The sequence below is a fragment of the Entelurus aequoreus genome, linkage group LG23 (assembly GCF_033978785.1).
Source record: "Entelurus aequoreus isolate RoL-2023_Sb linkage group LG23, RoL_Eaeq_v1.1, whole genome shotgun sequence".
In the NCBI taxonomy this organism is placed as follows: Eukaryota; Metazoa; Chordata; class Actinopteri; order Syngnathiformes; family Syngnathidae; genus Entelurus; species Entelurus aequoreus.
Window position 1 is genome coordinate 33,668,659 of NC_084753.1, and position 25,879 is coordinate 33,694,537.

At 39.4% G+C, this 25,879-nt stretch overlaps 1 protein-coding gene across 3 annotated transcripts; it reads right to left on the bottom strand.

Moving 5' to 3' along the window:
* Positions 1 to 4: 4 nt before the first annotated feature.
* Positions 5 to 25,484, bottom strand: LOC133641095 (activator of 90 kDa heat shock protein ATPase homolog 1-like). 3 transcript variants are annotated; one of them, XR_009824254.1, is made up of 10 exons: positions 20,853 to 21,078; positions 15,551 to 15,741; positions 15,396 to 15,478; positions 15,209 to 15,326; positions 15,035 to 15,126; positions 14,824 to 14,952; positions 7,989 to 8,090; positions 741 to 792; positions 253 to 654; positions 5 to 190 (listed from the first exon to the last, which is right to left on the bottom strand). XR_009824254.1 is itself a non-coding variant. In XM_062034956.1 (9 exons), exons 1-9 carry the CDS (start codon positions 25,404 to 25,406, stop codon positions 482 to 484), a joined length of 1,011 nt encoding a protein of 336 aa, XP_061890940.1. In that variant the 5' UTR covers positions 25,407 to 25,484; the 3' UTR covers positions 5 to 481. The 3 variants fall into 3 exon arrangements, 2 of the variants coding, with proteins under 2 accessions (XP_061890940.1, XP_061890939.1); XM_062034956.1 differs by lacking the exon at positions 20,853 to 21,078 and adding an exon at positions 25,336 to 25,484 and having other exon boundaries at positions 5 to 654; XM_062034955.1 differs by having other exon boundaries at positions 5 to 654.
* Positions 25,485 to 25,879: the final 395 nt, after the last annotated feature.

Consider the following 25,879-nt stretch of genomic DNA (forward strand, 5'->3'; position numbering starts at 1 on the left):
CGCACGCGGTGATGTCTTTTATTCCAATAAAGGTGACTTTTTACACGGGGATATAAATAGGATCGCTAAAACCTAGAGAAGAGACATTTGTGCAGGACGCTGACCAGCTGGGAGGAGCTTGGTGAGATGCTTGCATGAAAGGGCGGATGCGCAGGTGCTGTCGTGCATGCATCGGCGCTACAGTTGCATCCTGGAGTAAAAAAAATCAACATTCAGTTTCGCAGCAGTTTGTGAAATTAACGGCAAACCAACATTTTTATTTAGTTTTTCAGTTCTGCAATAACATCGCTGTCGAGGCCAATTAGTGGTTCTTCTCACATAGGCTCCGCCCACTTGCTCCTTTTAAATTGGACCGAATACTGAAGAGAGGCAACTAAAAACAGACTTGGGAATTAAATATGAAAACATTTGCACACAGATGAGCCTCGTGGAGGATGATGATGATGATGAGGATGAGGATGATCTAAAAGCCAAAGAGTTTTCAGTAGAGCCGCGCCCCGTAGCCAAAAGTCTGTTTGATGGCTTCAAAGTAGTATCTCTTCCAGCCCTCTTTCGTACGCTCCTCGTCGTTGTCGGGGACGCCTCGACAGTCCACCTTCAGCTCCGTCTCGCTGCTGCGGTCCCCGAAGCGCAGCGTGACGGTGGCGTAATGCTCTAAAAAAAATAAAGCGACATCTTAGTTATTATTCTTTTCTCTAGCCAATATGAGGTTTGGGTCATGTGACGTGTAACGCACGTACCGCAGGGCCAATTGTTGTACCTCCACTTCATCACTATCTTCTCGTCAGGTACCTGCACGATACAAAGTCCCATTTTATGGCACAAGTTGGGAAAAGGAACAACTGGAATTGACAACATGACACTTGGCTGTGGGGCTGGGCGGTAAACCGATATTGCTTGTTCCACCGCTAGATTTTACAAACCCCGTTTCCATATGAGTTGGGAAATTGTGTTAGATGTAAATATAAACGGAATACAATGATTTGCAAATCCTTTTCAACCCATATTCAATTGAATGCACTACAAAGACAAGATATTTGATGTTCAAACTCATAAACTTTATTTTTTTTTTGCAAATAATAAGTAACTTAGAATTTCATGGCTGCAACACGTGCCAAAGTAGTTGGGAAAGGGCATGTTCACCACTGTGTTACATGGCCTTTCCTTTTAACAACACTCAGTAAAGGTTTGGGAACTGAGGAGACACATTTTTTAAGCTTCTCAGGTGGAATTCTTTCCCATTCTTGCTTGATGTACAGCTTAAGTTGTTCAACAGTCCGGGGGTCTCTGTTGTGGTATTTTAGGCTTCATAATGCGCCACACATTTTCAATGGGAGACAGGTTTGGACTACAGGCAGGCCAGTCTAGTACCCGCACTCTTTTACTATGAAGCCATGTTGATGTAACACGTGGCTTGGCATTGTCTTGCTGAAATAAACAGGGGCGTCCATGATAACGTTGCTTGGATGGCAACATATGTTGCTCCAAAACCTGTATGTACCTTTCAGCATTAATGGCGCCTTCACAGATGTGTAAGTTACCCATGTCTTGGGCACTTATACACCCCCATACCATCACACATGCTGGCTTTTCAACTTTGGGCCTATAACAATCCGGATGGTTCTTTTCCTATTTGGTCCGGAGGACACGACGTCCACAGTTTCCAAAAACAATTTGAAATGTGGACTCGTCAGACCACAGAATACTTTTCCACTTTGTATCAGTCCATCTTAGATGAGCTCAGGCCCAGTGAAGCCGACGGCGTTTCTGGGTGTTGTTGATAAACGGTTTTCGCCTTGCATAGGAGAGTTTTAACTTGCACTTACAGATGTAGCGACCAACTGTAGTTACTGACAGTGGGTTTCTGAAGTGTTCCTGAGCCCATGTGGTGATATCCTTTACACACTGATGTCGCTTGTTGATGCAGTACAGCCTGAGGGATCGAAGGTCACAGGCTTAGCTGCTTACGTGCAGTGATTTCTCCAGATTCTCTGAACCCTTTGATGATATTACGGACCGTGGATGGAGAAATCCCCAAATTCCTTGCAATAGCTGGTTGAGAAAGGTTTTTCTTAAACTGTTCAACAATTTGCTCCCGCATTTGTTGACAAAGTGGTGACCCTCGCCCCATCCTTGTTTGTGAATGACTGAGCATTTCATGGAATCTACTTTTATACCCAATCATGGCACCCACCTGTTCCCAATTTGCCTGTTCACCTGTGGGATGTTCCAAATAAGTGTTTGATGAGCATTCCTCAACTTTATCAGTATTTATTGCCACCTTTCCCAACTTCTTTGTCACGTGTTGCTGGCATCAAATTCTAAAGTTAATGATTTGCAAAAAAAAAAAAAAAAAGTTTATTAGTTTGAACATCAAATATGTTGTCTTTGTAGCATATTCAACTGAATATGGGTTGAAAATGATTTGCAAATCATTGTATTCTGTTTATATTTACATCTAACACAATTTCCCAACTCATATGGAAACGGGGTTTGTAGAAAGACGTATGTATTTGAGACAATATCACCATACTGATGTACACTATATTGCCAAAAGTATTTCACCACCCATCCAAATGATGAGAATCAGGTGACCTAATCACTTGGTTCGGCCACAGGTGTATAAAATCAAGCACTTAGGCATGGAGACTGTTTCTACAAACATTTGTGAAAGAATGGGCCGCTCTCAGTGATTTCCAGAGTGGAACTGTCATAGGATGCCACCTGTGCAACAAATCCAGTCGCTTCTAAATATTCCAAAGTCAACTTTATTATAAGAAAATGGAAGAGTTTGGGAACAACAGCAACTCAGCCACCAAGTGGTAGGCCACGTAAACTGACAGAGAGGGGTCAGCGGATGCTGAAGCGCATAGTGCAAAGACTTTCTGCACAGTCAGTTGCTACAGAGCTCCAAACTTCATGTGACCTTCCAATTAGCCCACGTACAGTACGCAGAGAGCTTCATGGGATGGGTTTCCATGGCCGAGCAGATGCATCTAAGCCATACATCACCAAGTCCAATGCAAAGCGTGGGATGCAGTAGTGTAAAGCAGTGGTCCCCAACCACCGGGCCACGCCCCGGTACCGGTCCGTGGATTGATCGCACAAGAAATACAATTTTTTTAGTAAATCAACATAAAAAACCCAAGATACACTTACAATTAGTGCACCAACCCAAACAACCTCCCTCCCCCATTTACACTTATTCACACAAAAGGGTTGTTTCTTTCTGTTATTAATATTTCTGGTTCCTACATTATATATCAATATATATCAATACAGTCTGCAGGGATACAGTCCGTAAGCACACATGATTGATTAAAATAAATAAAAACTCTCCCCCCGGTCCGTGGGCCAAATTTTCAAGCGTTGTCCGCAGTTACAAAAAGGTTGGGGACCACTGGTGTAAAGCACGTCGCCACTGGACTCTAGCGCAGTGGAGACGCTTTCTCTGGAGTGATGAATCACGCTTTTCCATCAGGCAATCTGATGGACGAGTCTGGGTTTGGAGGTTGCCAGGAGAACGCTACATTTCGGACTGCATTGTGCCGAGTGTGAAATTTGGTGGAGGAGGAATTATGGTGTGGGGTTGTTTTTCATGAGTTGGGCTTGGCCCCTTAGTTCCAGTGAAAGGAACTTTGAATGCTCCAGGAAACCAAAATATTTTGGACAATTCCATGCTCCCAACCTCGTGGGAACAGTTTGGAGCGGGCCCCTTCCTCTTCCAACATGACTGTATGCAAGGTCCATAAATACATGGATGACAGAGTCTAGTGTGGATGAACTTCACTGGCCTGCACAGAGTCCTGACCTGAGCCCGGTAGAACACCTTTGGAATGAATTAGAACGGAGACTGAGAGCCAGGCCTTCTAGACCAGGCCTGGGCAATTATTTTGACTCGGGGGCCACATTTAGAGAAAAAAATGTGTCTGGGGGCCGGTATACCTATTTTTAAGAACACTTTTACAAAACCTCACAATAATGTCTGATTGAATGCTAAAAGCGTTATGACAGACCGTCTTAAAAAACGTAATGGAATTTAAAATGTTTCTATTAACGATAAAACACTGAATATTGACAATATGAACGTCACACCTAGGAATGCGAAGGGTACAAAATAAACCCACCTACAATCTGATATATCTGATATATCACTAAGCTTTAGAACTTTGTTGTGAAAATCTCCTTCCGCATCTATGGAAACGCTTCCCACCCACACTGCTTGGTACCTCGTCTGAGCTGCTGTGACTTAGATGACCATAGTCACTAATTAGATTACCATAGTAACTAGTATATCATCCATAAGCGCAGATTCCAACGATTGAAATACTTTGTATAGTTCAAGACTTACGATTGTTAGAAAACATCACTGCACATCATAATGGCAGCTACACATTCCATCTTAAAGATCTAAAAAAATATTTGGGAATGTCCGGCGGGTCAGATTGAAAAGCTTAACGGGCCGCATGTGGCCCCCGGGCCTTAATTTGCCCAGGTCTGTTCTAGACCAACATCAGTGTGTGACCTCACCAATGCGCTTTTGGAAGAATGGTGGAAAATTCCTATAAACACACTCCGCAACCTTTTGGACAGCCTTCCCAGAAGAGTTGAAGCTGTAATAGCTGCAAAAGGTGGACCCACATCATATTGAACCCTATGGGTTAGGAATGGGATGGCACTTCAAGTTCATATGTGAGTCAAGGCAGGTGGCCAAATACTTCTGGAAATATAATTTATATCATCTTTTGATCATGCCTTTGATAGTTACTCCCACCTTTAGCCCGCGCGTCATTGAATTTCTTCACTTTGACATTTGGAGCACAGGCCAGAGGTCACATCCCGACAACGCAACGATGCTTTGTTTCAATAGTCATTAAAAGGGAAGAGTCTGGAGTTTGTACCGCGCATTGCAGACACCGACCCCCCCGCCACATTCGCCTTCGCACCTGCACCGGAGCTCCAGCGGCCCCTCCTCTTTATTAATATATAAATGTATATTTTATGGAGTGAAATTACTGCCAAAACTCAGAAATGTTACCAAAAAAAAAAAAAAAAAATTCACAAACACACTAAAGCATTGGTCTCCAACTACTGGTCCGGCATGACGCATTTTCTACCAGGCCGCACAGAGACATGAAATAATTTATAACCGACCGCATTTTCTCCTACTTAACTTTCGCCTGTCACACCAATAAGCTTGTTCATAGATGTATTATAAACTCCTGAAGTCGCCATTTGCTATATTTGTTACATCTTTGTTACACTGCACATTAATAAACATATCAAATGTAAAGAGAGACAGCACGGCCTGGTTGGTAGAGCGGCCGTGCCAGCAACCTGAGGGTTCCTGGTTCGATCCCCGGGTTCCGCCATCCAATCACGTCTGTTGCTCACTTGTGTGTGAATGTGGAAATAGTGTTGAAGCGCTTTTAAGTACCTTAAAGGTACTAAATTAAAAAGGTCCCAGATTGATGACCTAACATCAGGGCATAGTAGGCAATCTCAGTGCTAAATTGTTGCATATAATAATTGTGATGAAGGAAGAAAACACACATGTCCTTTGGCCAAGTAAGTTAAAGTGCTGCTATTATTGCACACAGTCTTAGTACACAAGTAGATGTATAAGCATGGAACATTGGACCAAAAAAGCTAACAGTGTATGAAATATTGCACAAAATATGAATACATAACTTTTAGTATGGAAATAGAAATCTATTGGAATTAATGGTATTTCTAACTATTATATATCCGTGCTCTTATTCTTGAATGTGATGTATCACATATAACCCATCAGATACTAAAGCCAAAAAAGCCTACTATGAACAAAATTTAGTAAAAAACAGAAGTCCATGGAGAGCTTTTTTGCAAAAGGAAAAGGTCGGGGGCTCCCACTAATTCAACGTTATGGTGAGTTTGTTCATGTATTCATTTTTCATGCACTTATTTGCTATATTTATCTGCCACACGTGGAAGGCCGGTCCATGAAAATAATGCCTACATTAAACTGGTACTCCTGGTTGGGGACCCCTGCACTAAAAGGATTAGTAAGTAGAAAAACTATTTTCTTTCTTTTGGGATAAACTTTGGCACGGTTTCTTCACTTGTTTTGTTTCTCATGCGCAGGAACCGTAGTCCGCACTCTTCAACGACAGGTGGTGCTGATGAGTGGTTCTTCTTGCATTGGCTCCGCCCACTTGCTCCTTTTAATTGGACCAAATACTGAAGAGAGGCAACTAAAAACAGACTTGGGAATTAAATATGAAAACATTTGCACGCATTTGCCGACGGAGCGAGTGATTTGTGAAACATTTTTAGGAGTTTGTCAAACAATTTTGAGTTTGTGGAGTTTTGGCAGTAATTTCCCTCCATAGGAGGTATACACAGTCCAGTTAAAAGATTCAACAGAACAGCCGTCAGAGCAGACAATCTGCCGCTGTCAACTGCTAAAGGTAACAAATACAGCGCAGCTGAAACCCTCGCTGACGTCACAGGTCGCTTGGCAACAGACACCGCCTTTTAAAAGGCGCACACTCATATGAAATTTTTCTCAACTGTATATGTTCAAATGTTTTTTTAAGTAAAGCACTAATTACTTTAAGTAATTAATTACATTTGTTAAAGAGTAATTCCATTAGTAATTAAATAACTTTGTTGGTTATTTAACAAGTACCGTATTTTTCGGACTATAAGTCGCTCCGGAGTATAAGTTGCACCGGCCGAAAATGCATAATAAAGAAGGAAAAAAACATATACAGGGTAAGTCGCACTGGAGTATAAGTCGCATTTTTTGGGGAAATTTATTTGATAAAACCCAACACCAAGAATAGACATTTGAAAGGCAATTCAAAATAAAGAAAGAATAGCGAACAACAGGCTGAATAAGTGTATGTTATATGAGGCATAAATAACCAACTGAGAACGTGCCTGGTATGTTAACGTAACATATTATGGTAAGAGTCCTTCAAATAACTATAACATATAGAACATGCTATACGTTTACCAAACAATCTGTCACTCCTAATCGCTAAATGCCATGAAATCTTATACATCTAGTCCATACTTGCCAACCCACCCATTTTTAGCGGGAGACTCCCGGTATTCAGCGCATCTCCCGATAACCTCCCGGCAGAAATTTTCTCCCGACAAACTCCCGGTATTCAGCCGGAGCTGGAGGCCACGCCTCCTCCAGCTCAATGCGGACCTGAGTGGGGACAGCCTGTTCTCACGTCCGCTTTCCCACATATATTGAATATAAACAGCTTGCCTGCCCAATGACATAACTGTAGAATGATCGAGGGCGAGTTCTTGGTTTCTTATGTGGGTTTATTGTTAGGCAGTTTCATTAACGTCCTCCCAGCGCGGTAATAACACACAACAACAGCAGTCACGTTTTAGTCTACCGTAAAGCAGTTCGTCTGCCGTAAACAGCAATGTTGTGACACTCTTAAACAGGACAATACTGCCATATACTGGATAGCCTCCAGAACACTGAAATTCAAGTATTTATTTTATTTATATGTATAATAAAATATATATACATACATATACATATATATATATATACATATACATATATATATATACATATATATATACATATACATATATGAAATACTTGAATTGGTGAATTCTAGCTTAAATATATTCCCCTCTTAACCACGCCCACGCCCCCCCACCCCCGACCGCCCGGTATCGGAGGTCTCAAGGTTGGCAAGTATGGTCTAGTCTCTTACGTGAATGAGCTAAATAATATTATTTGATATTTTACGGTAATGTGTTAATAATTTCACACATAAGTCGCTCCTGAGTATAAGTCGCACCCCCAGCCAAACTATGAAAAAAACTGTGACTTATAGTCCGAAAAATACAGTAACTGGAGGAGCAGTCACATTACAGTCTGCAAAGCGTGCTTGCACGTTTGTATCCCCGACGCCTGCCAAATCTGTAGAAAAAGTCATCTTTGAGGCTGAGGTGAAGACCACTCTTACCAGTTCAGTGAATTCCCCCAAAACATTTCCATCGAGAAGACGGAATTTGCCACCCTTCTCTGCGTCCACCATCGCTGGAGCGTGTGTGAACGCTTGAGTCATCTGCAAACACAGCAATCATTTAATGTGTCAACTACTATACAAATCAATCCAGTCTGATCTGATACATCCTAGAATACTCCTGATTCAGCATTTGGGCGTATTACTCACAGATTTTCACTTTTTGCGTATGGCCAGAAAACAACGTGGGCTATGGCAGGAATCTACTGTACACGCAAAATGTTCCGAGTTCAGATCAGTCAGCATTTCAAGGAGTAACTACTGTAATCAAAAAAATAAAATAAAATAAAATTCAAGCCCAAAATGATTCATACCTTTGGCAAATTTGTAAACATTTTGTTTAAATGTAAATAAAAGTTGAAACATATTTTTCCTGTATTTCTGTTTTGAAAAACCCCAGTGACCAGTCGAGAAAAAAACTTGCTTGTTGAATAACAAAAAACTTAATTTGTGGTTCAACTCTGACAAACATTGTCAGTTTCACTGTACTAGTTAATTATTTGTTCTTTTTATGAGTTAAACCAGGTCTGTCCAAACTACAGTCCACGAGATGTCACAAGTTTATTAAAGAGTCCTGCAGAGTGCCTCAAGCTTAATTTGAATGATCCGTCAATTTAATTGCTACAGCTTTGCTGCCATCTTGTGGACAACATGAACAAAGCATTTCCTTTACATTTACTTATATGACACAATCCAAATAACCTATTCCACTCATGGCGCAAAAAAACTTCAACCAACATAAAAAGTAAACACACACAGTCACACATAACACAACCTGCGCACTGAACTTTGTGGATATTATAAAAGAATGTCCATTCACGATACATATTTCAAAATTACACCCATTTAAATCTACTACCATGCATGATGCGAAAAATGCAAAACTCTCTTCACACTTATCAATGTTTGGCACATTTAAAGGCCTACTGAAACCCACTACTGCCGACCACGCAGTCTGATAGTTTATATATCAATGATGAAATCTTAACATTGCAACACATGCCAATACGGCCGGGTTAACTTATAAAGTGCAATTTTAAATTTCCCGCTAAACTTCCGGTTCAAAACGCCTTTGGAGGATGACGTATGCACGTGACGTCGAGAGATCCACGGAAGTGTTTGGACCATATTGGACACAATACACAGAGCTCTGTTTTCTTCGACAAAATTCCACAGTATTCTGGACATCTGTGTTGGTGAATCTTTTGCAATGGAGGCTGCAAAGAAGAGCGTTGTAGGTGGGATCGGTGTATGCGGCTGGCTGTAGCAACACAACAAGGAGGACTTTGACTTGGATAGCAGACGCGCTAGCAGCGAACTCACCTTGACTTCCTACGTCTCCGGGCCGCCGAACGCATCGTCAAACGCTGGAACGCAGGTGAGCACGGGTGTTGATGAGCTGAGGAGGGCTGGCTGGCGTAGGTGGAGCGCTAATGTTTTTATCATAGCTCTGACGAGGTCCCGTTGTTAAGTTAGCGTCATTAGCAACAGCATTGCTAGGCTTCGACAGGCGTCGAATACACATTAACCGTGTATTTACATGTCCAGTGTTTGGTTCGGTGTCTCCTGATAGTAGTATTGTTGATCTTCTGTCTATCCTTCCAGTCAGGGATTTATTTATTTTCTTTCTATCTGCATTTGAGACAGATGCTATCACTTTAGCTCAGTAGCTAAGTGTGTCACCGATGTATTGTCGTGGAGATAAAAGTCACTCTGAATGTCCATTTTGCGTGCTCGACTCTCATTTTCAAGAGGATATAGTATCCGAGGTGGTTTAAAATACAAATCCGTGATCCACAATAGAAAAAGGAGAGAGTGTGGAATCCAATGAGCCAGCTTGTACCTAAGTTACGGTCAGAGCGAAAAAAGATACGTCCGGCACTGCCTCTAGTTCTTCACTCTAACGTGACTCATCCACGAATCGTTCATCCTTGCTCAAATTAATGGGGTAATCGTCACTTTCTCGCTCCTAATATCTCTCGCTCCATGTAAACAACGGGGAATTGTGAGCAGCACTACCGCTTGTGACGTCACGCTACTTCCGGTAGGGGCAAGGTTTTTTTTTATCAGCGGGCAAAAGTTGCGAACTTTATCGGCGATGTTCTCTACTAAATCCTTTCAGCAAAAATATGGCAATATCGCGAAATGATCAAGTATGACACATAGAATGGATCTGCTATTCCCGTTTAAATAAAAAAAATTCATTTCAGTAGGCCTTTAAACTGTTTGATATTTCTGATTGATTGATTACAAAACTTTAGGGCGGTCATGAAAGTAAACAAAGTAAGAGTCAAACTTTCACATACTTAATATCCAATTATTTATACACACATATATACAGTATGTACACATACATAAATACACATTCATATACATATATACACACATACATATATACATACACACACACATACACATATATATATATAAATAAATACATACACATACATTCATATATATGAGTTATATATATGAATACATACACTACCGTTCAAAAGTTTGGGGTCACATTGAAATGTCCTTATTTTTTAAGGAAAAGCACTGTACATTTCAATGAAGATAACTTCAAACTAGTCTTAACTTTAAAGAAATACACTCTATACTATGCTAATGTAGTAAATGACTATTCTAGCTGCAAATGTCTGGTTTTTGGTGCAATATCTACATAGGTGTATAGAGGCCCATTTCCAGCAACTATCACTCCAGTGTTCTAATGGTACAATGTGTTTGCTCATTGGCTCAGAAGGCTAATTGATGATTAGAAAACCCTTGTGCAATCATGTTCACACATCTGAAAACAGTTTAGCTCGTTACAGAAGCTACAAAACTGACCTTCCTTTGAGCAGATTGAGTTTCTGGAGCATCACATTTGTGGGGTTAAAGTTAAACGCTCAAAATGGCCAGAAAAAGAGAACTTTCATCTGAAACTCGACAGTCTATTCTTGTTCTTAGAAATGAAGGCTATTTCACAAAATTGTTTGGGTGACCCCAAACTTTTGAACGGTAGTGTACATATGTATGTAGGTGTATACACACATTTACATATATACACAAATACACATATATATATACACTCACACACGTATCTAAAGGCTGAAATATACTCTCGCGTCACGTAACTTTCGTACGCAACGTGCCTTGCTCCTCTACCAACGTACCCTCCCGCCGATCTTTACATGTACATCCAAGAAAATCTAGCTTTACGTGAGTGTTCACTAATAACAAAGGAAACTTCCCACAGCCTAAAATACATTAAAGACAATTTACATCAAAGACAAAAGTTTTAAATAAAAGTAAAATATTTCTATTTTCTTTTGTTATCCCCTGTTATCCTTTGTTTCTTTTTCTTGATTACTGTTTGAAAATTATAGAGACAAATAATTTATATTTAGATCTTTGAAATAAATGTATAGAAACATGTTTACTTGCCTGTTCTGGTTGTTTGAATTGTATATAATTAAGTTAAAACAAAGAAGAGCTGTAATTGGTCAGTTTGATTTGCCATCATTTATGGGTTCGCACAGCCCACCACCGCAAACATCTTCCACCGTTTTGTTTCAAAACGATTAGTTCCAACTCCAACATTAAAATTGTTGGTTGAAGTTTATTTTGAACATGTATCATGTTAGAATTGCATACATCACACATTTTTTAATTTCTTCTTACAAAAAGAGTAAGAAGAACCAAGGCTTATTTAATCCTACCCCTTTTCCACTTCATAGCAACTACTGACACATATGTTCACTTCATGTTCTCAATTTGTAACCCAATTTACATCAATGAATTCTAAATACAACATTTCTCTTACAGAAATAAATAGTTGAGTCAGTTAGAATTTACATAATGACACAAATATATTTTTTCCAATAAGTTCAAGATGATTATCTGAATTATTTTTCATTTTACTTTCTGTTAAACAACCTCTTAAACTGCATCATAATCATGATTGTGGCGACCACTACTACATGCAGGAAAACGTGTAGAGAATTGCAAGAAGGTACCGACTGCGCGTACCGAAACAAAGATTGCGAATGACTGACAAGAGGTTTACTCTGTTCTAAGGCTGGACAATTAACCAAATTTTTATTTAGATTACGATTATGGCTTCTCACGATCATGAAAATACAATAATCGAAAAAAAAATATGATTAGAAGAGGCGCGAATGAGTGAGAGAAGAGCTCGTCTAGTAGAATTTTGGGATGTCACCATGGTAGCTACTTTTATTTGACACATATGCAAAAAAATAATCATTAAACTCAACAAAAAAGTAAGTCATATGATTTCAGGTGTTCATGTAACCGCGAACAAAATCACATAGTTGGCCAATAAAACAGAATCCGCTGATAAACGCAAAATAATATCAGGGAAATTGACATGTGAGTGAAATGTTGTCATTGTGAGGAGAAGAAACATTTGTTTGGGATAACTGTTAGTGCTTATTCATCCCCGACACACTCAGTCCATGTCCTGAATTAAACAATGTGAACGTTGAGAACTTCAAACAGCGACTAAACTACGAAGCTGTAGCTAGCAAGAACAATCCATACACCTACAATACATCTCATCTGTTGTGTTGTTGTGAACGACATCCTTGATGTAAGATCAATGATCTAACAGTGGTCGCAACTTGGAAGGCACTCTTTTTTTCTTTCTATTTTTTTTTTTTTTTTAACAGCCTCAATCAAGTGAGTCGAGCACAATAATAGCATGGAGCAGTCTGACTGCGCTAATAAAATAAAGGCTTCAAAAAAGTATCTTACACAAGCATTATGCACTTAAAGCACCTATTGATACATTTACACAATTATTATGCTTTGACCTAAAAAAAATACTGGTCAAAATTATCTAAAGATGTATTGCAACAATAAATTTGTGCCGTTAATTAACAAATATTTTATTACATTTTATTTTACACAAAAAGCACACACTATTGGGATAAAATCATGGAAATGTATAAGAAACTAAAAAACAATGAAAGTGTCAACTGTACATGGCTTGTATATATGCATTTTTATGAAAGGAATAAAAAGAAATGATGATGATGATGATGATAAAATAAGTCTAAAAGGGAAAAAAACATTAATTAAAAACAAAACGGAATAATTAATTTATTGTTTTTCATATTGCTATTGTTATTTAAATTTGTTATTCCTATTATTTTTTTTAACTTGTTGGTTTATTTGTTACTAATCAATATCGTTTTTTGAAACTATATTTCAAATTAAATTTTGTGGTACAATACTCTTGTTTTCAAATGATGAAACAGTGTAATTAATCATGATTACAATATCAATCAAAAATAATTGTGATTATTATTTGACATAATTGTCCTATTCATGTAATTTTACTGTCCAATCAACGTGCTCAGGTGCTGAGGGCAATGCACAGAGAGAGACGTCTTGTATCCATTTTGAAAGCCAGAGAGGAAGACGTAGCAATTTATCGATAACTGCAAAGTTAATGACCTCATTTCCATTTATTGTTTGATTTATTTACTCATTTCTTTTTTAATGCCTCTGGACATTGTATTTAATGTTTTTTAATTCTATTGAAGGCCTTAATTTTTGCAAAAATCTATTTAAAGATTTAATGCTTTTTAATGACTCGTGGAAACCCAGTTTGGTATGCTGTTTCATTCCATTGATGCGGCTATGCTACAGCGAACGTGGCAACATTGCTTCGTGCAAGGAGTGGTGCCCGTATAGAGGTGTATTAAGTGAGGTGAAAGAAACTTTGACAACCACTGATTACATTAAATAGACTTTAGTTAACAAATCTTGTCAACTGCCTGTGTAATATATTTGTAAAATTTTAAAGAGACCTTACGGACACACTGTATAACTGAAGTGTACTGCTGCTCCTGTGCACGGGTGTTAAACATTATCTCAGAGAATATTGTACAAATAATTTGATTCCTTATACAGTGAATGTAAAAAAATAAAATAAAATAAAACATTTTAAAAAAGGGATTTGACGAGGACACCTTGGACACGACAGTGATGTGTGATACCACTGATTGTTTTTCCAGATCCCAAATAAAATTCAATAAAATATACCTAACGTGTCTGGTAACATTTTAAAAGTTGTGCGTTTTCAAATTACACACTGATCGATGAAAACAGTAAAATGTAAAAAAGAAAAATCTGCATGTAATGAGAAAAAGCTGAATTTTTTAAACTACATACACACATACATACATATATATAGACACACACATACATATTTATATATTTGATCTAAAATATTACAAGTTCCCAAAAGAAAAATGTAATGTACATAAAATATAAACAAAGTTTCGTTAGTTAATAAAAAAAGTACGAACTCGTGAATTAATTTAAAAAATTACAACAACCATAATAAACACTATTAAATATGTACCTGCACGTTAATATTTTCATACAGGCAGAATTTTTTGACAGACTATGCTATGCAGTTAAAAAATCATATTTTTAATATATTCATACATAGGGAAAAACAGGAAAAATGTAAGAAAAAAAATTGGGTATGAAATAAGATAAAGTTTAAATGTTCTAATTAATTAATAATAATATACTTAATCTCCCATATACAAAGCTGACAATATCTGGTTTTAGCTTTTTTTTTTCAAATAAACAATATCAATATGGCTCCCACATACTTTTACTTTTCAGTAAAGTTTGGACACCTCTGAACTAAAGTATCAAAAGTACCAATATTTTAATTTGAGAATCAATATTAGAGCATAAAGATCTGATATCGGTAGTATGAATCCGCACATAACTACACAACACTCACCTCCTGGTTGACAAAGACTCTGTAGAGGTCTGCGGGCGACGTGAGGAACGTCTCCCTAATGCTGAACTTGCACGTGGGGATCTTCACGCCCGTGTGGACCGGCGCCACAGTGCTGCTTGAAGATGAAATCTAGTCCATGAATAGAAGAAGTTAGCGCCTGCTATGATACCTCACGGAAGACAGTGTGACGGCGGGCGCCAGAGCAGTGAACCTGGGTTTTGTCCGCCTTGGCTTTGGACTGCGAGGTGGACTGCAGCTGCACCATGCCGTTCGCAGTGGGCAGGATCATCCCCTGGGTGAACTCTGCACGTTATCAAGAACAAGCCGGGATTAACAAGCAGCCACACAGTCCTGTAGACACACCTCCACAGACCACGCCCTTCACCTGTTTTTAGATAGTCCACATAGCTTCCTAGAGCCATGCGGATCTTCTCGGATCCTTTGGACTTCATCAGCTGGACCAGCGGCGTCTCCGGTTCATCTTTGTTGAGTGAGATGCCGATCTACAAAGGAGAGGACACGTGTCACCTATAAAGTCTCTTCTTGTGCTCCGAAGCACCGGGAATGCTTACATCCAGATCCTCCATGTCGTTCTCGTCGGACAGGTTGGGAATCTCGACGGTCCCTTTGTATTTGATTCCTGATTTTGACTTTCCTGAAGAAAAAGAAGTGCGTGGGGGGGTTATGTCACGTCATAGAACAACAATGTCTCCGGCAGTGGACTCACCGGTCCAAGTTGCCTTCATGTTCCACTCGTAGAAGAAAATAAGTTTCCCTTTGCGGTTGTTGATCGACGCCTCGCCTTCCAACTTGCTGACCTCGGAGACCTCGCAGCAGCCCTCCTCGTTCTCCACGCACAACCCCAGAAGGAGGCTTTTCAATTTGTCCGACGACCAGCTTGTGGCATCCCGTTCCGTCCTGTGAGGGAGGAATCCATGGTTAAACAGCCACACTAACGCACAGCAGGGCTCAAATGTATGATTTTTTTATACATATAAAATTATTCCGTGTGGTCCAATAGTTCTTTGGTCAAAATTTTGCAGAAATTACGATTTATCAACCATCTTCAAACTGCTTTCTGGCCGTCTCCTCAGGATGCACCGTTTTGTGGGCGTATTCTCCCCGTCAGCCATGTTGGTAGTTTTTACCGCATCCAGTGACAGTTTTAAGAATTATACGCTATTTTCCTCATCTACAATTGAGAGCATTGCAGCAAAAGACGCTCTGAAATCCCTCCCCCATTCTTCAAAGACAATGGGATGTTGACGCTGTTCCGGGCCGCCGAGGGTAGCAACTTTGAGGCTTATGGACAAAACACGCACCCAGGGACTACTACTACACTGATAGGCACACATATTAGGGTTGTGAATCTTTGGGCACCACATGATTGGATTCGATTCCTCAGGGGAACGATTTGATTTAGAATCGATTCTCGATTCAAAATGATTCTCGATTCAAAAGCAATACTTTTTAATAACATTGGGTGCCAGTTCTAGGATTAACTACATTCCTACATGAAATATATAAACAGCTCTAATGAATTACTTAACACTGGTTTTGTTTAATAAAATTCTACCCAAACATTTAATACAGTCAAATACAAATAAGGCAACAAGAGAAGTATCCAACACTTCTCTTTTGTAAAATAAATCTGTACAGCAGATATAGATCATCTACATCAACAATATGATTTGCCTGAGTGGCTGGATAGGACAGATTAAAAAATAAATAAATGTAGATTTATTTATTTTTTTAAAAATTTTTCAAGGGTTTTTAATTTTCTGGAATCGAGTAAAAATTGTTACAAATTAAAAATCACCATTAATTCAAAAATCTTTTTTTTTTTTGGTGACACCCCACCCTGATCCCACGCCTACGCCGCTTCACCCCCGCGATGGCTGCAGTTTCGGGCCGGGCTCTGTCTTCTCCCCGTCAGCCATGTTGTAGTTTCTAGCGCTTATTGTAAATAATTCAATGTATATACTCTGATGATTAACTTGTGTGACGACTGTATTATGCTGATAGTATATATTTGTACCATGAATTGATTAACGTGGACCCCGACTTAAACAAGTTGAAAAACTTATTCGGGTGTTACCATTTAGCGGTCAATTGTACGGAATATGTACTGAACTGTGCAATCTACTAATAAAAGTTTCAAACAATCAAATCCATATCGAGTCTAATGACAGAAATAAGTTCAAACTATACGCACCGTATTTTTTGGACTATAAGTCAGTTTTTTTTCATAGTTTGGCCGGGAGTGCGACTTATACTCAGGAGCGACTTGTGTGAAATGAACACATTACCGTAAAATATCAAATAATATTATTTAGCTCATTCACGTAAGAGACTAGACGTATAAGATTTCATGGGATTTAGCAATTAGGAGTGACAGATTGTTTGGTAAACGTATAGCATGTTCTATATGTTATAGTTATTTGAATGACTCTTACCATAATATGTTACGTTAACATACCAGGCACGTACTCAGTTGATTATTTATGCGTCATATAACGTACACTTATTCAGCATGTTGTTCACTATTCTTTATTTATTTTAAATTGCCTTTCAAATGTCTATTCTTGGTGTTGGGTTTTATCGAATACATTTCCCCAAAAGATGTGACTTATACTCCAGTGTGACATATATGTTTTTTTCCTTCTTTATTATGCATTTTCGGCTGGTGCGACTTATACTCCGAAAAATACAGCAATTTGTATTAGTTTACATGTGCATGCACGAGCCAGTCTGCCCCACAACAAGAGGATGGGGGGGGTAATTGACTACAACGTAAGATTGTGCAAAAAGTTGGTTTTGCAAAATAGGTCCCCTTCAAAGAACGTTGGGGAGTAGGAAATAGCCCTTCCACAAAAACATGACTGACATCAGCTCAGTTTGCAATGATTATTTAATCTGTGTTGTATGATGAATTTTAGATTACTAGGGGTGTAACGGTACGTGTATTTGTATTGAACGTTTCGGTACAGGGGTTTCGGTTTGGTTTGGAGGTGTACCGAACGAGTTTCTAAGCTAAAGTCTTAACAAGCTGCTTTGCTTCTTCTGCCTCTGTCTCAGCACCCCGCATTGTCCCACCCACACAACCATCCAGGGACGTGCACATGATTATAGAGGGGCAGAGGCTCAAAGTCAGAAAAGGGCAGGAAATTTTTTTTTTGTCCTTTACACAATATGGAAATTAATGTAAAATTAAATTTGCTAATAGGAAGCTAACTACTTAGCGGTGTGTCCTTTGTAGGTAAAAGTGATTGCCATTTCTTTTGTGTCAACAAATTATTGTCATAATGAGTTAATTCACATTATCATAGGCTTGGAAGACATGAAAAGCAACAAAACACTGGTTTATTATTAGGCTATTCATTGTTAAAGATAAGCACTTTAATATTGAACATTGACCAGTGCAACATGAACTTTGAAAAAAAATACAAAAATAAATACCCAAATGGAAAAAACTTCAATGTGAAAATCTGTCCTTCTTCCCTTAACTTGATGAAAACACCATCAAGTTGTATCTTGTGGTCTTTCTCACTTATTGCTCAGACTAAACAACTGAATTATTATTATTATTATTATCATTATAATTATCATTATTATTCTTATCATTATTATTATTATTATTTTGTTAACTCACACAGTAATAGCAAAGTCACAATAAACGTTATATCTAAACCTCTACTGTGAGAGAAATGTGATCTGCCGTAAACACAGTGCATTTTATTTTGAAAATTAACTCAGTGTTTTATTTTGTATTTTGTACACTACTTCCTGTCCCGCACGATCCGCTCTGCTCTGTGCGGAATTGACGTGCCGTGCTCAATTGATGTGCCGTGCTCCGACGTCCGGCAAAAACAGAAGCTGACACATTGAAAAATAGAATAATACAGCGTTTTTCTGAAATATTACCCATATTAGATGCTGAATAAGTGGACGGCGACTAGACCATAATCCTTAACTCACAGGTTCAAGTAGCTCCACTGTCACGTCTCCTCAGGGGCGCAGTTGGCTCTCTCTTCTCTGGCCTCTCACTTACTCACTCACTCGCCCTCTCTCTCTCTCTCTCTCTCTCTCTCTGGCGGAAGCGGGAGGCTCAAAAAACCCGGTTTTACAAGAAAATGTGGAGTTTTTGTACCGCTGTTTTTTTTGTTTGTTTTTTTTACATCCCTGACAGGAATTTCTTAATGTTGTTTAAAGAAAAAAAAGAAAAAGAAAACACACACACAGGCAGAGGACACTTTTTAAGACGAGGCAAAAAAGGGCAGGGGCTCAAGCACCCATAGGGCCCTATGTGTGCACGTTTCTGCAACCATCTGATTGGTTACACACAAAGCGGTAACAGCCAATCAGCAGTGCGTATTCAGAGCGGTAACAGCCAATCAGCAGTGCGTATTCAGAGCGCATGTAGTCAGCGCTTCAGTGTCGAGCAGATAGGTGTTTAGGTTAAACACCTATCTGCTCACCTGCTAAACTTTAGCAGGTAAGCATCAGGAAGCGGACTCTCCCCAAATGATAATAAACACCTCCCAGTCAACTACTAGTAACATCACTATGAGCCCGTTGACCTTCTAGAAACTTAAACTGCAGCTCAGCTCGCTCGCAGTCCTGGCTTGAGGTGAAGGCTAATTAGCTTTTAGCGTAACGTTAGCTCATTTTGCGGTGTGTGTGTGCGTGTGTGTAGTCTCTCCTATTGCTATTGTACTATTTTTCAGCTATAGTTACATTAATCATTAGAAATGTAGCAGCCTAGTTTTGAATGACAGGGTCTCTGCTATCGCATGTTGATAAAAATATAACATTTACATAATAAAAATCAACTACAGGCTTCCCAAATGCTGTAATAAATTAAGCATGATGAGTTGACTTGAAACTGTTTAATGTTGCACTTTTTATATGTAGAAGTATATGTCATTTTATTTAATCTGAGCAACAACTTGAGCCAGTTTAAAGTTAATTAACGTGGGAAGAATTATTATAGTGTTTCCGATGCTAAAAGGATAAAGCCATTGTTTACAAATTTGGTAAATAAATAACCAAAAAATTTATATTTTGTTGTTTTCTTACTGTATCGAAAATGAACCGAACCGCGACCTCTACACCGAGGTACGTACCGAACCAAAATTTTTGTGTACCGATACACCCCTAAAGATTGCCCATTCAAATTAAATGGTAAATGGGTTGTACTTGTACAGCGCTTTTCTACCTTTTTTTAAGGAACTCAAAGCACTTTGACACTATTTCCACATTCACCCATTCACACACTGATGGCGGGAACTGCCATGCAAGGCGCTAACCAGGACCCATCAGGAGCAAGGGTGAAGTGTCTTGCTCAAGGACACAACGGACGTGACTAAGATGGTAGAAGGTGGGGATTGAACCAGTAACCCTCAGATTGCTGGCACGGCCACTCTCCCAACTTCGCCATGCCGTCCCCATTCAATAAATGTTGTACGTTATGTACAGTTTGGGAATTCTAACACACGGGTGTGTTCCAATGCGCGTTCCCTACTCTAAGATCTGGAAGTTTCCCAGTGCCGGAACGCTCCGGAACTTTCCATGGGGTGAGTGAAAAAAAAAAAAAGTGGTGCTGAGAAACGGTTACCATGGTGAGCCAACGGGGACGTTTGATACGAGCGGAACAGGCGGCTTTCTGCTGATGGCTTCTCGTGGGCGCAAGCTCGCTATGACGTCATGAGATGATTTCCCCCACCGGCACCGACGTGCACGTTTTTAGACGCGTGCACGTGGGCCGGAATAGAAGCGTGTTATGACACTTAGTTGTGTCCATTAGTTCTTTACTACTCACTATTGTTGACTGCAATGCACTTTCTTTCAACAAGCTAGCTTCATTTTACGATGATTAAAGCACCTTTAACATATCTCGCCGTGTTAACACACCATATTAAGAAGAATACATTACATCGAATTGGTGTTTTTAGTGAGCATGACATGTAGCTCGGTATGCTATTAGCATTAGCCACGCTGGCTAGCTATGTCCTTTCTTTCCGCCTCACCAGTGCCAGTTGTTGACATTAGTAGCATCGGCTCGCTCTTCCACGATCCAGCGAGGGTCGCCTTCTCCCCATTTGGCCATCTTGGCTGGTATTAAAAAAAAGGTGCTCGACTCTGCCGGTGAATGAACACACGTTGCTTCTAGAAGTGTCTACCTCCCGCAGCCCCACCGGCCGTGCTCGAGCATTTATTCGCGGAGCACGGAACTTGCTGGAAAACGGAAGTTGGCGCGGTGGACACGCCCCCTCACATCCGGTACAGCGGCTTAGCGTTCAAGATGGCTGACACAATAACTTCGGATCAAAAATCATCCTTTAAGTCTGTCCGTCATGTCGGCTATGTCTGTCATATTTCCTCACAGTCACGGTTCGACGCAAACACCAACTGTGAACGTACAGTAGGTGTTTTTGTCCCCTTGTCGATGTCAAATGCTAACGCTTACAGAGGCTAGCAAGGTACACTGCAAAAAGTCAGTATTCTAAAACAAGAAAAAATACAAAAATTAGGGGTATTTTACTTGAACTAAGCAAAATGATCTACCAATAGAACAAGAAAATGGGGCTTGTCAAGACTTTCCAAAACAAGTAAAATTAGTAGAGATGTCCGATCGGCCAAAAAAGTCTTTAAAATGTATTATCGGAAATTATCGGTATCGTTTTTTTAATTATCGGTATCGTTTTTTTATTTTTATTAAATCAACATAAAAAACACAAGATACACTTACAATTAGTGCACCAACCCCAAAAAACCTCCCTCCCCCATTTACACTCATTCACACAAAAGGGTTGTTTCTTTCTGTTATTAATATTCTGGTTCCTACATTATATATCAAAATATATCAATACAGTCTGCAAGGGATACAGTCCGTAAGCACACATGATTGTGCGTGCTGCTGGTCCACTAATAGTACTAACCTTTAACAGATAATTTTACTAATTTTCAATCATTACTAGTTTCTATGTAACTGTTTTTATATTGTTTTACTTTCTTTTTTATTCAAGAAAATGTTTTTAATGTATTTATCTTATTTGATTTTATACATTTTTTTTTAAAAAGGACCTTATCTTCACCATACCTGGTTGTCCAAATTAGGCATAATAATGTGTTAATTCCACGACTGTATATATCGGTATCGGTTGATATCGGTAATTAAGAGTTGGACAATATCGGATATCGGCAAAAAAGCCATTATTGGACATCCCTAAAAATTAGCTAACCTCAATGAACCCAAAAATACCTTAAAATAAGTATATTCTCACTAATAACAAGTGCACTTTTCTTGGTAGAAAAAAAATAGACTTTTTTGCTCAATATGTTGAAAAATATTCTTAAATGAAGTAAATGCTAGTGCCATTATCTTGACATAAGGACATGCGCTCGGCATTATATTTCTTGAAACCAGCAAACTTATGCTAAAACTAATTTTATTGTTCTTAATGGAAAGGCAACAAGGCAACCGCTTGTTACTCTCGGGGTCTCCTAGCCGCTCAGGCAAATCATATTGTCTAAAAATGCATTTTTCCATGGATAACATGACATCATCGCGCCAAGTGCGTGCTCTTTCAGTCAATTAGTGCGCATGTATATACAGCCCGGCCCCCAGCCAAAAAAAATGTTATTGTAATTTTGAAGAATTGATCTGAATGTGCATGAACTATTTCTGTTCAAAATAGTTTGAAATATCACATGTTAAATGTTTAAATAGTCCGTTTACTGTACTGTGCCAACTGTACTACTATATGAGTATGTGTTTTCTATTGTTTCATTGAAAATAAAACAGCAAAGTCCATTTGGCTGCCATCTGTTTAAGACACATTTGTGTCAAAATCATGATTTTTTTTTTAAGAAATGATTACTTTAAAAAAGTAGTTTTATACTTGTGAGTGTTAATGACACAACATTGCATCAGTTGATATTCTAGTTTCAAGCATGTTTTACTCAATATAGGTCATCAAATCTCAGCAACAAGCTGTAATATCTTACTGAGATCAGTTAGAAACAAAACACTTAAAACAAGTAAAACACTCTAACATAAAATCTGCTTAGTGAGAAGAATTATCTTATCAGACAGAAAATAAGCAAATATCACCCTTATTTGAGATATTTAATCTTACTTAGATTGCAGTTTTTGCAGTGTAGCTACTTAACTACTTGCTATGCGGAAAGAAAATCACACAGTTTGCAATGTTTTGGACACAACTCAGCTATAGTTTGTTGATAAATGGTGCATACATGATGGCTGATAGAAACAAAAACACAGCATTTAAAACAGCCCAACATTTTTAAAAAATGCAGCAAATGCCCAAGCCACAGCGACATAAAATGAACTGCACTGTACTGTATTAGAGAAAACAGAAACTTTTCAAAATAGTAAATGGGTTATACTTGTATAGCGCTTTTCTACCTTCAAGGGTACTCAAAGCGCTTTGATACTATTTCCACATTCACCCATTCACACACTGATGGCGGGAGCTGCCATGCAAGGCCCTAACCGCGCGACCCATCAGGAGCAAAGGTGAAGTGTCTTGCTCAAGGACACAACGGACGTGACGAGGTTGGTAGAAGCTGGGTATCGAACCAGGAACCCCTCAGATTGCTAGCATGTCTACTCTTCCAAACCGCGCAACGCAGTCCTCAAAATAAAGCCAACTTTCCTACGGGAATCATGTTTTTGTCGTGAACACGTAACCAGACCGGGCAGCACGGTGGAAGAGGGGTTAGTGCGTCTGCCTCACAATACGAAGGTCCTGGGTTCGATCCTGCGCTCGGGATCCTTCTGTGTGGAGTTTGCATGTTATCCCCGTGACTGCGTGGTTCCCTCCGGGTACTCCGGCTTTCTCCCACCTCCACAGACATGCACCTGGGGATAGGTTGATTGGCAACACTAAATTGGCCCTAGTGTCTGTCTATCTGTGTTGGCCTTGTGATGAGGTGGCGACTTGTCCAGGGTGTACCCTGCCTTCCGCCCGATTGTTGCTGAGATAGGCTCCAGCGCCCCCCGCTACTCCGAAAGGGATAAGCGGTACAAAGTGGATGGATGGACGTAACCAGACCTTATTTACAGACCATCCCTATTCCCACTTCTCTGTGAGCGCTTTGAGTATCTAATAATAGAAAAGCGCGATATAAAATCTAATCCATTATTATTATTATTCAGCATAAAAGTTGCCTGACTTCTGGTGTTCCATATTTTCTTTTACAACCATTTTTGGGGGGGCAAAACCAAAGCATAATCATTTAAATGAGTTCCCGAGCCTGTTAACATTAACAAAAGCGGCAAAAAAAATGGAATCGTAATAATATCAATCTAATTAGTCCAGACAAGTTGAAAAACGTATTCGGGTGTTACCATTTAGTGGTCAATTGTACGGAATATGTACTTCACTGTGCAATCTACTAATAAAAGTTTCAATCAATCAATCAATTGATCATACACTGATACTACCCTTGGTATCAACTCTGCCCATTTCTGGGTTCCGTCTTCACCTTATTATTATTATTATTATTAGCCTTTATTTAACCAGGTAAAATCCCATTGAGATCAAAGATCTCTTTTCCAAGGGAGACCTGGCCAAGAGGGCAGCAGCAAGGTTACATTAAAAACAGTAAACAAATACATAAAACATCACATTTACGACATTAAAACTTGCTCACATAACACATGTGCATACAGACAAGGTAGACTGCAGTCCTTTCACAGAAGCTTTAAACTCATTCAACGTAACAATGTAATACCTTACATGTATGCCTGGCAGTGGTTGCTTAACAGCAACAGAGCAGCCCAACAGACTTATTACAATTTACTAAGCACTTATTTCTTGTGTTGTTTCAAGCTAGTTTAGCGGCTGGCTTAGCGATTAGCTTGCTTGCTCCTGTTTACTCTTACTGTGTGTAACATGTTTAGCATCACCCTCTAGTGTTGCATGATTATGGTACTTGTTAAGAAATGTAGTTTATTTTCCGCAATAGTAGATTATTGGTTTAAGCAAGCAATTCCACATGGTGAGTCCTTTTTAGTTTATTGTTTTACTCAATCTTCTCGTGCTCTAATTAATGTTAAAAAGTTAAAGTTAAAGTACCAATGATTGTCACACACACACTGGGTGTGGCGAAATTATTCTCTGCATTTGACCCATCACCCTTGATCACCCCCTGGGAGGTGAGGGAAGCAGTGAGCAGCAGCTGTGGCCGCGCCCGGGAATCATTTTTGGTGATTTAATCCCCAATTCCAACCCTTGATGCTGAGTGCCAAGCAGAGAGGTGATGGGTCCCATTTGTATAGTCTTTTTGTGTGTTAATGAATGTTGCTTTTTAAAGGGGACCTACTATGTAAAAACAACTTTTCTTACCTATTGGTACCTGTGTTTGTGTATTTAGGATCTGCATAAGTACTGTAGATTTTTTGGGGGGTGCTCAGTTTGACCCTCAAGCAACAATAAGCGCATATCAGCACATATTTAGGACACACAAAAACTTGAGACTTACTTCCTTGTTTGCATATCTGTGTTGTAGTCCATGGGTGTGTGTTTTGTCCATAAGCCTGGAAACCGCTCCATTCGGCGTCACGGAACAGAGTCATCCCTCCAGTGTCTTTGAAGACACGTGGAGGGATTTCAGGGCGTCTTTCGCCGCAATGCTTCCATAGGGGTGTTCTCAGCATGGCCTTACCAAGGCCAATGCAGAGGGAGATGAACTGTAGATAAGGAAAATAGCGTATAATTCTTACTTATATCTATTAGTAGACTCGATATTGACGTGCTAAAAACTACAACATGGCTGATTGAGAGAAGACGCTGTCAAAGTGGAGGCACGTAAATAAGACCCCCCCACAAAACTGAACTCTGAAGAGACTGTCAGAAAGCGGCTTGAAGATGGTCTGTAAATCATAATTTATACAAAAAATGTGCCCGTTTTAAAGGGAAACTTTTGGAATTTTGCCTATCATTCCCAATCCCTATGTGCATTCTAAATCATAAATAAACATCAGCAAAAGTCAATGGCGCCAATTGGAGTTAATAAAGCGCTCTAA

Coding starts and splice junctions, on each gene's coding strand:
- LOC133641095 (XM_062034955.1), bottom strand. CDS start 20,932: ATGGCCAAATGGGGAGAAGGCGACCCTCGCTGGATCGTGGAAGAGCGA. Junction 15,479..15,550: donor CATGAAGGCAACTTGGACCG/GTGAGTCCACTG, acceptor CTTTTTCTTCAG/GAAAGTCAAAATCAGGAATC. Junction 655..740: donor GTACAACAATTGGCCCTGCG/GTACGTGCGTTA, acceptor TATTTTTTTTAG/AGCATTACGCCACCGTCACG.